This window comes from Coregonus clupeaformis, chromosome 16, assembly GCF_020615455.1.
Source record: "Coregonus clupeaformis isolate EN_2021a chromosome 16, ASM2061545v1, whole genome shotgun sequence".
Classification (NCBI taxonomy): Eukaryota; Metazoa; Chordata; class Actinopteri; order Salmoniformes; family Salmonidae; genus Coregonus; species Coregonus clupeaformis.
In genome coordinates, this window is record NC_059207.1 from 27,142,053 (window position 1) to 27,154,847 (window position 12,795).

The window sequence follows — 12,795 nt, forward strand, 5'->3', positions numbered from 1 at the left end:
ACTTTAAAGTATTTTTACTTAAGTACTTTACACCACTGCTCCTTAGTTATAAAAACCAAGCTCTCCCTCATAAGGCCAATGATCAAATGAACAGACCCCCTCTGTAATCTCATTAAACATATTGAACCCTGTCTGCACCTCCTTTAGTGTCCCCCCACCACCCATAATGCCTCTCAGACTGAGGCTACATAGTTTGTCTTGCGCAGTAAAGAGCTTACCGTGCACAACACAGCTTATGTAAATGGTTAAACTGCCATTTCACCAACCCCTTGATCAACAGTGTTATACACTGACGCTAGACACACAAGCAGTGTGTGTTTCAAATCAAATCAAATCAAATTTTATTGGTCACATGCGCCGAATACAACAGGTGCAGACATCACAGTGAAATGCTTACTTACAGCCCTTAACCAACAGTGCATTTATTTTTAACAAAAAAAGTAAAAATAAAACAACAACAAAAAAAGTGTTGAGAAAAAAAAGAGCAGAAGTAAAATAAAATAACAGTAGGGAGGCTATATATACAGGGGGGTACCGTTGCAGAGTCAATGTGCGGGGGCACCGGCTAGTTGAGGTAATATGTACATGTGGGTAGAGTTAAAGTGACTGTGTTTGTCTCCCTCTCTGTGTGTGTGAATAGAATAGAACTTGTATGTGTATTTTTAACATCATGCACTGAAAAACAGTAGGCCTATCACACTGTATACATAAACACATAGAGGACATTGACACACTCATTCATAGGACCACTGCTCTTCTCCTTTTCCCTTTTCCCCCTCTGTGTGTGTGTGTCTCTCTCTTTCTTTCCATCTATGTGTGTGTGTGTGTGTGTGTGTGTATTCCTATCTTAGCCCAGGGGCTGTACAGGCAGGCAGTTCCAGATACTGTACAAACACACACACAGACACACCTGTATGTTGCTGTTGTCATGGCAATGTTGTCAACCCACAGATTCTCACATGCCCCTGTCAAAATTGGGGGGATGGGATAGGATATTCTATACCTTACCCATTAACCTTCACATACAAAACCCCTCATAAATCACTTTTGAGGGTAAAAATATGTTCCTGCTTTCGCACTCTCAGGACTGAGCAAACGCAGATCTCACACCACAGGTGGCCCGGTGGTACCTTAATTGGGGAGGACGCGCTCTTAGAAAAGGCTGGAACGGAATTAACAGAATGGTATCGAACACATCGAGCACATGGTTTCCATGTGTTTGATACCATTCCATTGACTCCATTCCAGTCATTATTATGAGCCGTCCTCCCCTCAGCAGTCTCCTGTGTCTCACATGTACTGTATGTCCCAGGCACACACATAAACAGGGCTTGAGCACAAACATATTTTGTTTCATTGTCAGGGAATGGGAGACTCAGTGTACGGCACACAACACCACAACTGTATGATAAAGGCACATTATCAGTCTCCGTATTGGACCCAGTGGCACTTGAAAGGCTCTGTTGTGCCAAAAGCCAGAGAGGCAAAGTTTGTTTTTGTTTCCTAAACATGTTTTTTTTAAACTGTGTTGTCCCACAATATTGTTCATCTGATGTTCCTCGGCGTCTTGAAGCCCTCTCTCCTCTAGTAATGAGCAAATGAGCTCAGGCTGCAAATGAGCTATAGCAGTCCTTCCCAAGTTAATTGTTTCATGATGCAAATGACTTGTAAATACACCCAACTACTTACTGTTTACAGGGAGAATAAACTGTCAAATTCGGCTTTATACTTTACAATATGGCCAGGATGGTGCTTGTGTTTTTTTTTTTTTGTCTGTTCCCCTATTTATGCTGTTGGGTGGGGGTCTATTTGTGCTGATTCATCTATCAGTGTTTGTGTGTGTGTAACAGCTTGTGTGATGATAAGTCCTGGGAGAACACACTCCCCTCACCACAAATCTAGGAGTTCCAGCAAAGAGCACCTAACACAAACACACACACTCACACATTATATCCCACCCCAATGTTTATCTTCAGCCCAGGACGTTCTGTATGGTGAGAGAAGGAGTGAAGTTACGGACAAGGAGGGTGTGTAGCTCGCAGGTATACCCACAGGGCAAACACACAGGACTACCCCATGTAGTCCCCTGTAGCTCAGTTGGTAGAGCATGGCGCTTGCAACGCCAGGGTTGTGGGTTCGTTTCCCACGGGGGGCCAGTATGAAAATGTATGCACTCACTAACTGTAAGTCGCTCTGGATAAGAGCGACTGCTAAATGACTAAAATGTCAAATGTAATGTTCAAATACACATCCACTGAAACCACAAAAATGTTTTCAACATAAGGAGCAGAGTGGTAGGCCATGTAGTGTGTCTAATGCTGTTTTTGGTTTCTTTTTGTGTGCAGACTATAGGAACTTGATCTCCTTGTCAACATTATCTCACTCCACAATTACGTTTACTGTTACAACAGCACATACCAGACAAGTTTCTCATGAAAGAGCAGAGTCAGTAACTCCCGACAAACAGATGTGTGTGTGTCTGATGGGTATGTCACCCCTTGCCTTGTTTTGCTGTTCTTGATTCTTGACTGGGTGTGGAGAGGAAACGATCCCATATTGCAACACAAACACACCTAGTGACGTTACGTCTGATACCGGAGTTCCGAGGAATGCTTCGAACTGGCTAAACTGTGTCGACTACTGCGAAGCAGTGTGTCGATGCCGGTATCACTTTATCAGAAGCACGTGATCAATGACGTCCGAAGCTTAGTTTTGTCGAACAACCATCTGATTGGTTTGGTATTGGTTTCCGTAGAAGACAAAAAAACAAGCTCCGGCATGTAGGACGTCATCTATAATAATTTGGCTTCTCTAAATTATTTTGACCAGCGTGTGCCACTAGCATACACTATGTTGACCAAAGCCTCGAGAATATAACCTATTTTCGACACAATTAGCTGGATAGCCTCAATGCTTCAGGAAGCTGTCTGTGGTGGACAAATAAATATGTGATATTCTCACAGAATAAACACACATATTTTATCACAAGCCTGTCAGCATTATTTTAATTACTCATTTAGACACATTCATTAATTAAGTTCATGGTATGGCTCGATAACCCACCCCCATAGACTGTCAGTTGGTGGATGACGAATGAATGTGCAATATACTCACCCCATGATGCTAGCCTAAGGCCAACCCTTTGTGAGACACGCGCGCCAGGGCTTCTCCGGTAGCCAATCACAGTACATTCTTTTCCCCGTGACGTCGAGAAAGCCACTAGAGGGTGGAGCGAGAGAAAGAAAGAGAAGGCATATCCTCGGTCAGTGAAAAGAGTGAGAAATACATTTTGGAGACAGGATTTGTTTCAAAAACGACTGCTCAACCAGACCATACATCTGTGTGATTCCGATCAAATTGTGCAGGTGAGAATCGAGATTTGAAACGGTGGGTTGTCGTGGTGTATGGTTGAAGACAGAAAAGGGACACCGACAATTGGATCAACATCAACGTAATATGGAATTTCGTAAGGATTTTTTTTTTATCGAATCAATTAACTTTATAAATGTGTGTCTTGTGGAGGAGAGGGCCTATTTTATCCTTTGTCGTTATCCTCTGTGCCTGGTAAACAAGGTCTAGCGAGCTAAAGTTGTCACCACCTCTTCACAAAAAATATCACAAGCCTTCGAACGTGATCAGTCTAGCTGGGCCAGGGGGGGAATAAGACCTGGGGGGTCGCTACAGTAGTAATCGAACGTTGTGATATCGGTTTTCTAGATTTGTTTTAAAAGGGTAAACTAGCGATATAATTTAAGCAAATGTTTCGTAGTTGTGCTTTGTCTAAAAATCGTTTACAATAATACGTTAACAGCTAGCTACCTAGCTAATTGCAATTACTAACCAAATTGATCGAATGAGTTGACTGGTTGATTTTAAATGAGTTCCATGTTACATTTGAACGACAAATAAATGTTACGTTGAACACGACATTGAGTTCGGACGTTCTTTGTCTGGTTGCCTTGCTGATTAACGTTACCTTGCTAACAACATTATCTGCAAATAATCATTATAGGTCACTAGTAACGTTATGGGAGCTATCAAACGACGTCCAACAACAGGAAGAGATGATAGCAGAGAAAGAAAGAACAAGGGTCAAAACGCGGCTGATTTGATATCTAGCTAGCTACTTCACTAATCTAGTAACAATACATTGTGTGCGACAAAGATGGCTAGCTAGCACTATATTGCTTTTGGTCTCGGCAATGTTGCTTGTCAAGCTAGCTACCTGTTGTCTGATAGCACTTTTTAGCTGTACTGTAGCATGACTCGGTGATTTTGGGCCACATCAATGTATTTCAGTGTGTCCTTTTGGTAGTTGTTTGTTTCCTTAAGAGGTTGTTGGTTAATGTCACTGACCATGATATGACTCATTGGATAGCGTAGCCTGATAAAAATGTACAGATACTGCGTTTTGCCAGCTGGTGAACATCATGGAAGTGTTCCATGACGGTCGACCAAAATGAACAAGGCACTGCTCAGATTCAATTATCTGTAGGAGACCTTACTTGTTAGTTGTATTAGCTACATTTGAGGTAAAGCTAGGCAAATCTGTGCAGCCTTGGTTAGGTCTATCCTCGTGAGTAAAAAGCACATTGTGCCAAGCCAAGTGGTGTGATGAACTGTATGGTGGGCCCCGTGTAGCTCAGTTGGTAGAGCATGGCGCTTGCAACGCCATGGTTGTGGGTTCGTTTCCCACGGGGGGCCAGTATGAAAAAAAATATATGCACTCACTAACTGTAAGTCGCTCTGGATAAGAGCGTCTGCTAAATGACTAAAATATAAACTACAGACAGATTCATGCGTGTTTTGTTTCTGGCTGATTGCATTAATATGTTTGGTTCTGGCTGATTGCATTAATTGGTTGAAACAAATTAGCCTAACTGGTGTTTGATTTAAAATATATAGTCGCTATTGGCTCTGAAGTGATCCACGCACGTGAAGGACTTTGATTGACATGTGGCCTCACTGACATTCTGTCGGAGAGCAGCAGGGTCTGACTGGCAGTAGACCAAAATACTTACTACCTTTTGTCAGTTCAGTCAAAATAATGATGGCTTGCAAATGCTATTTATTTCTCTGTGAATAAGATGCGTGAGAGCGTTCGTGTTCCATGCATGCCCAGGTGGCAAATATAGATTGTCGAGCAGGTCACGATCATCCTATAGCTCGTGACATTCGAACATTTCCTCCAGTCAACGTCAACAATTTTGGTGATTGCAAAGGACTTTGCTGTGCAGACACGTGATAAGGTGGAAGAGGCTTTTCTAAGGAAACCCTTGCGTGGTAGGCCACCTTGGTGAGGGGTTGGAGACTACAGTATACACTTGTGGTTAAGTGCAAAGGCCTGTCAGGCATATTGTTTGTCGATCGCAGGGCCATAATAACGCTGACCTCAGGACGTTCTGAGTAGGCTGCTGTGGCCCCTTCCAAGAGCATTTGACATGTTTGGGTATGACTACAATGGGATAAGCTCCTCGAGGGACAGGAGGTGTCAAGTGCCACCTGTTTAATAATTTTTTTTGTGAGAGATATCATTGAACTTTAATCTAATATTCCATTTGGTTTAATCAGTTTATTTCCCTGCAAAGTGTTGAAGCCTATTTAGTCTTGGGGAAGTCACCTGTTGTTTGTTACCTTGAGTGTCCTGGCGCATTCTGTTGATGTGCTCAGCTCCTGCCAAGGAGAACAAGTCTCAATTGTTCTTCTCACCATTTGTTCTCCTGTTTTCTTGTGCACAAAGAGGAATTTCAACAACAGTTTCTACATAAATTTTTTGACTTATAAATTAATGATATGTACCCATTGATTCTTGAAGACTTATAAATGCCTCATGAGATTAGTTCAACTGTCGTACTCCATCAGAACCCAAAGTATAACCTATGCATGTTTTATTCCAATGTTTGTAAACAAACACTGTATAGCCTCAACATGATTAAAACTAATTTTGATATCATGGATGGACAGACCTTGTATCCATAGCTCTGTCTTTGAATTTGAGTGATTACATTTCTCCAACTGCTTATTGCCCCTTTGATAGTATAATCCTTGCCTCGGGGGATGTCTTTTAGAATTTTTCCCTGTTTCTTTACGAGTCTTAATGTTCCTTCCTGGTATGTTATTTTCACATATGTGCCCAACCACCACACTGACATTTAGTCACCTAGGTTTCACACACGCTGTCCCCTATGCACACATACAGACACGCTGTCACATTCCCCCACACTAACAAGATGCCTTGCTCCCATTTGTCAGCAGCGATGGCCCAAGAGACTAACCCGAGCCTGACGCCTGTGCTTTGTGCCACTGGCTGTGGTTTCTATGGAAACCCCAGGAACAACGGCATGTGCTCGGTCTGCTACAAGGAGCACCTGAACCGTCAGCAGAGTAGTGACCACGGCTTGAGCCAACTTAGCCCAATAGGTAAGTTCCTCCTCACCCTGTTTCTTACTCACAACACAAATCTACTCCAAACATCTACTCCGCTATATGTTGTCTGCTAAAATTAGCATACACGTTATGGGCCAGCTGCACTGTTGAGAGGAAACTGTTGAACCAAAAAGTATCTTCTCCCATCTGAGGTTGATGTTTTACTTTTGCTGTATCACATGAACAGTTGGTAGTCCTACCCCTGATGCCTCAGCCATCCAGCGACTAGAGGCCAGTCTAGCCAAAGTAGACCCTTCATCTGGCTCTGCTGCAGACATGGCTGGGTAAGGTGTGTGTGTCCGCATGTGATACAATGGATGTGTTATTACTTTTTTCTCTCTCATATCTCTAACTTATTTTTCTTTAAATCGCCTCCTCTGCAGAACTATTCAAGGCTCTCTTCCAGTGACTCAACAAATGACAGAGATGAGCATCTCAAGAGAGGATAAAGCAGATCCCCTAGAGCCTGGTAAAACACACACTTCTAGAGGGACACATTGCTCTGTTCGACCCACTTTAGCATTAGCGTATACACGGAGTGTACAAAACATTAACAAACCTTCCTAATATTGAGTAGCCCCCCCCCACCTGTTTGCCCTCAGAACAGCCTCAATTTGTCTGGGCATGGACCATACAAGGTGTCAAAAGCGTTCCACAGGGATGCTGGCCCGTGTTCACTCTAACGCTTTCCACAGTTGTGTCAACTTGGCTGGATGTCCTTTGGGTGGTGGATCACCTACTACCATAGCCCGTTCAAAGGCACTTAAATATTTTGTCTTGCCCATTCACCCTCTGAATGGCACACATACACAATCCATGTCGCAAGGCTTAAAAATATTTTTTCCACCTGTCTCCTCCCCTTCATCTAAACTGATTTGAAGTGGATTTAACAAGTGACATCAATAAGGGATCATAGCTTTCACCTGGTCAGTTTTTCATGGAAAAAGCAGGTGTTCATAATGTTTTGTACACTCTGTGTATTTAGCTGCACCCTGACTTAAAGTCCTTGTATGTGAGTACTAAAACTGCCTCAGAAAAAAACACAGTAACACTTTTATTTGAATCTCCAGACTGAAAGAAGCGTATATTTAACAGTACTTTTCTGTTTTCTCCTTTAGTCGTGACTCAGCCTACTGCTTCTAGCCCTGCCACTGCCAGCGGTGACAAGGCTAAGGGAGACACCCCCAATCCCAAGAAGAATAGGTGCTTCATGTGCCGCAAGAAGGTGGGCCTAACAGGTGAGCATGCCATAGCAGAATGTGGTGCTTTTCCAAAGAAATGGGATGACAGGATTGCGCATTGTGTACGACGTAATGTCATTTTTGCTGAAGAGATTGGCCATGGTCCAGACCGCATACACTGCAGTCACACAAATTGACAATATTAATGGGGTTCCTGCAATGTAAAACGCTACTTCCACATTTGTGATGGTCTCAGATCTTTACTAATGTATAAGTAGTGTCTTAACGTGGCAGGAACCCCATCAATATCACTTATTGATCTAATAATCTGCACAAGACAACTGCAATGTAGGCAATTTGGAATGTAACTGTATTATTCATGTGTGTCTGGTCTTATTAACAGAGGTGAATTGTTATTGAGTTGGTGTTTGATTCCTACAGTGGTTCCCTTCTAATCTCTGACCTTTGAACTCTACCCCAGGGTTCGACTGTCGCTGTGGGAACCTGTTCTGCGGTCTCCATCGGTACTCTGACAAGCACAACTGTCCTTACGACTACAAGGCGGAGGCAGCTGCCAAGATCCGCAAGGAGAACCCTGTTGTGGTCGCTGACAAGATTCAGAGAATATAGGGTTAAGAACCATCCACACAAAGACTGAAGTATGATTGGACACTCGACATGAACATTGGCATGAGTGGCAAAAGGATATCGGACTCATTTTTAAAATCACAACCTTGAGAAAAGCAAAAGAGCCCCTGCCTGAGGGCGAGATGCATGAACGATCACCATTTGTCCTGTTTTTTTATTTCTATAATATATTATTTTGTTTCCGTTAGTTTTTCCTATGTCTTTGCCGATATTCTGTTTTTGTCTTTTAAAGAGAAGCCCAGGGTACCTGTCGAGGAGACGTAGTGATTGTTGCAGATGGATAGAAATGCCACAAATAGAGCTGACATGATCCCTCCCTCAACATGTCAGAGGCATGTCTGTTCTGCGTGACCTATTTCTATCTGGACGTTCCATCACAACGTTGTGCCCCACTGAATACAGCCCCTGAGCTGTTTGGCCACTTTGTTGCCAAATAGCCAACAGACATTTTGTCTAAAGTTATATGCACATGCAGTATCCCGACAAGTTCAGTTGTCTCCATTTCTACTTTCTGTTCACGTTAGTGTTGGTCGGGTCAGTTGTCCGAAAGGTATGACCGCTCGAACTGCAAAGCTGTTCCAAAATGCACATGGGCATTGTTTCAGACAAATTTCTGCGCGAACGCTTCCGCCACAGCGCTCTCTCACCGCAGCTACCCTAGCGTGCATGCAATTGCAAACATATTCATGGGAAAACAGCTGTTCACTAATTCATTGTGTTAAACACAAAAGGCTGTATGGCGGAGGGCTCTGTCTGTACAGTGTTGTACCCTCGCTGTCTTGCATGACAAAGACACGTAAGCCTCTCTGACCCGCCTACCTCACAGCAGCAGGACATGTTTCGCCTCATCACATTGTCAGTCGTCTTCTCTTATCACTTAATTATTGCCAGATGAGGGTTACCTCGATATGCCATTTTTAGGTAGCCCGGTCATTGGGCACCGTTTCGTTTTGATCAAGTGACCGACGCAGTCATTTTTACGTTAATTGTAAGAGGCGTGAGAACGGGGACAAAAACACTTAATTAACCAACTATCATGTGGGACAGAACTTTTAGTCAAGGAGGTCCTAGACTGATCTTCATATCAGAATCTCCCAACTGGTCTCACGCGGAGGGTTGTGTGCACTGACCCTGGTGCAGTTCTCTGGGTGAGGCTTGGGCACTACCCGTCTGTGTTATCTGATATATGGGGGTATGAATGGGATAGAGCAACCCCATGCGGTTATCTAAAATATCTGAATGAATTGGCATCACTAGTGCTAGGTCATTATTTTATCCTCAGATGTTGTTGTTTTTATATATATATATATATATATATATATATATATATATATATATATATATATATATATATATATATATATATATTAGCACATGTATTCAGTCGAGTTAGGGTCTGTGAGCCAGCCATGCTGTGTGTGTTAAGAGTGAGTTTGAGTGAGCACATGGTTGTCAGATTGTGTGTGCTCCCCCACCTTAGTCTGTGAAGCAATATGGGTTAAACAGCACAAGCTACAGGAGCATGTGTGACCTGTGTTGATCTTATTTTTGTCTCCTGTAGGGATGTGAGGTCTACTTTTTAAAAGAAAGTTATCCGTTTCAGTTTCCCCTTTTGTTAGTTTATATGCAAATTTGTACAAAAAACACTTGATTTATGTATTACATATAATCTTGCTACACAGCATTACAGCAGCATTGTATCATGCAAATAAAGACTGTACAGAGAGACAGTACAAGGCCTGGTATCAGTGATTTGGATTACAGCTTCACTTGTTTTCAACGATGTCATTTGGATCATGACCCCACATGAGTGTATAGACATGCATCTCTTGTCTATTGCCCCTGTGAGCTCAACTTTGCTATAGCATTACAAGTAGAGGTTGGAGTGGTGGTTAACATAGTTTGGGTAAGGAAAAAGGATTGCCTGGGTAGAAGTAAAGGTGACTATGTGGGCCAGGCAGACTGTTTGGAGGCACACTTCTTTCAAACGCATTGTTTTTTTTGCACACCTGTCATATGCTTGGGGGAGTGCGTCGGCAGATGGCGTCCCGCTGTCAGCTGCTCAGACAGCTGAGGCCGGGGAGAGCGAGAGGAAGACCGAGAAGAAGATGACGACATTACTACTCAGCTCAACTCCCTCTGGCCCACCCCCCCAGTACCTCAACGTCACCCCTCTGTCTGAGAATGGAGAGAAAAGAGGACAGCTGATGTGGGATGTGAGCAGGAGGATCAGGGAACCAATGTGTTCTGTTCAACCTGACCCAGGAACAGCTGGGGAGGTCCTGTAGCCTACCTCTGAGGGTTGGGACAGACACACATCTACATTTACGTCATTTAGCAGACGCTCTTATCCAGAGCGATATACCTCCCCACCCCCTGGCGGACCGCTAATGTCTTATGTGTCTGTTTCACTTGCCATGTGTTAGTGAGTGTGCATGTGTCTGGAAAGCTGGCTCAGTGTATGACATCAGTGACATGTGGATTTGACATGAATGCGCCTAAGTCTACTGTGGGGAATTAGGAACACTGTACAAGGGGAGAGCTAGGGGAAGTACGGTAGGAAGGAGATTGTTTCTGAATTCCAAATCGACCTCTAGCCCCTACACCCGAGGCACTCCTGTAGATCTGAGAGGATTGGGTAAGCATTATGGTAATAGCTTCTTCCCTTTAGATTAGCTGGGTGGAAATGTCATATTGCTTCTATCTATACCATCCTCTCAGTTCTACATGAGGGTTTATGGGTTGGATTTTAATCCAGGGAGTGGGAGCAAGTGCCCGAGGAGGGCCATAGGGATAAGTGAGAGCGTTTTGAGGGGTCAGGGCGAGTTCACAGTGAACGTAGGGAATGGACGGGTTTGAGATTATGAAGGGTTGACCCGAGGTAGCATCACTAAACTCTCGGAGCGTAACCAGATTAGACCAGTCTGAGCCTGGTCCCAACGATGACACACTCTCTTAACATACAGAACACTAAACAGACACTGCTAGAAATAAATGCTCTACTATACAGAACACTCTAAACAAACACTCCTAGGAATACTTGCTCACCTTCCCATTCATCCTTTTGAACCTGTTCTACTTCTCCATCATCTCCCTTACGACAGGCGTCCCTCACTTTTGCCCAGAATGGATGGATAAAGAGGAGAGTGCGAGGGGAGAGGGAGACATGGGTTTGCAGGCATGCCATTGCCCTAGGTTTAACATTAGGTGTCAGTAGCCATCTAGGAAGCTTCCTTTAAGTCACTGGGAGAATCTCAATTGCATTCTCCTTGCCTCCTTCTAAAAACCCATTGGATGAGAAAGCCAGATGTCCCTCTCCTCTGACCTCCTCCAATGGGTTTTGGGAAGGAGGCGAAGAGAGAGGACGCGAGGAGTATGCAATTGAGATTCTCCCACTGAGATTATATGAGTGGTCACAGGATATTTGTGTCATTGTGAGAGTGAAGGAAGGGTAGAGGGAGAAAGAGGGGAAGATTGACAAAGGGTGTGCATGTAGGCTAATCAGTGGATGAATGATTGAAGAGTGTGTAAGCAGGGATGGGGAAAAAATAACTAATTGTGAAAGTCAAGTGTTGCATTAACATGATTAAAAGGTCAATCGTAGGTCCAGAGGTCACAGCTTTTGACTGACTGGGACATAAAGGAACGTGCTATTTGTCTTGGCATAGGGAAGATCTCAATTGCATACTCCTCGTCTCCTCAAAACCCATTGAATGAGAAATCCAGAGGTCCCGCCCCTCTGACCTTATCCTCCAATGGGTTTTGAGAAGGAGACGAGAAGAGAGGACACCAGGAGTATGCAATTGATATCTTCCTTAGTTTTACATTACTACCTTTGAAACTGGTAATCAGGGTTGGGGTGATTTCCCATTTCACATCTAGTCAATTCATGAAGTACACTAACATTCCAATTCTCTTCAATGCTTTTCAATGAAGAAAAATTGGAATTGGAGTCCAGTTTACTTTTTGAATTTAAATGGAATTGTCCCCAACCCTGCTGGTAACCTTTTGGGGACAAGCGTTTGGGGATATTGTGATTAAGGACCTGCCTGGGGACACTTCAGACATTCCAGAAATTCATGGCAGCAGCGAGAGTCAGGTAATAAATCACCAAGTCGCCAACTTTAAAGGTGAAAAATATATTTGAATGTATTGTAAAGATTCAGTGCAGTATCTCATTTTATTATTTAATTTCATACAAAACAAATGAGTCATTAAAAAGTTATGACAAAGCTATTCTTGTTATAAAAAATATGTTTATTATAACTCACTATAGTGATTAGTGAATATAATCTACAGTATATTTTACAACAGTAGTTCCCAAGCTTTTTCGGTTACTGTACCACCAACTGAATTTTGCTCTGCCCTGAGTACTCCTGAAGTACCCCCTCGTGTGCATTTTAACCGTAGGCCTATGGTCTCATGAGTCTTCTCAAGTACCTCCTGTGGATAGGCCAAGTACCCCTGGATGGGAACCACTGTTCTACAATATAACATAGAATGTGTGAATGAGGGTGCCCCCTCCTGGTAGCCTGTTAGA

The 12,795-nt window shown here is 43.3% G+C and overlaps 1 protein-coding gene across 4 annotated transcripts; it reads left to right on the forward strand.

The window, feature by feature from the left end:
- Positions 1-3,222: 3,222 nt before the first annotated feature.
- LOC121584632 (AN1-type zinc finger protein 5) lies at positions 3,223-8,392 on the forward strand. 4 transcript variants are annotated; one of them, XM_041900626.2, is made up of 6 exons: positions 3,223-3,466; positions 6,253-6,420; positions 6,614-6,710; positions 6,810-6,895; positions 7,545-7,664; positions 8,089-8,392. In XM_041900626.2, the coding sequence occupies exons 1-6, from the start codon at positions 3,457-3,459 to the stop codon at positions 8,235-8,237; spliced, it is 630 nt and encodes a 209-aa protein (XP_041756560.1). In that variant the 5' UTR covers positions 3,223-3,456; the 3' UTR covers positions 8,238-8,392. The 4 variants fall into 4 exon arrangements, with proteins under 4 accessions (XP_041756560.1, XP_041756564.1, XP_041756561.1 ...); XM_041900630.2 differs by having other exon boundaries at positions 3,223-3,365; XM_041900627.2 differs by having other exon boundaries at positions 3,224-3,466; positions 6,256-6,420.
- The last annotated feature ends 4,403 nt before the right edge of the window (positions 8,393-12,795 follow it).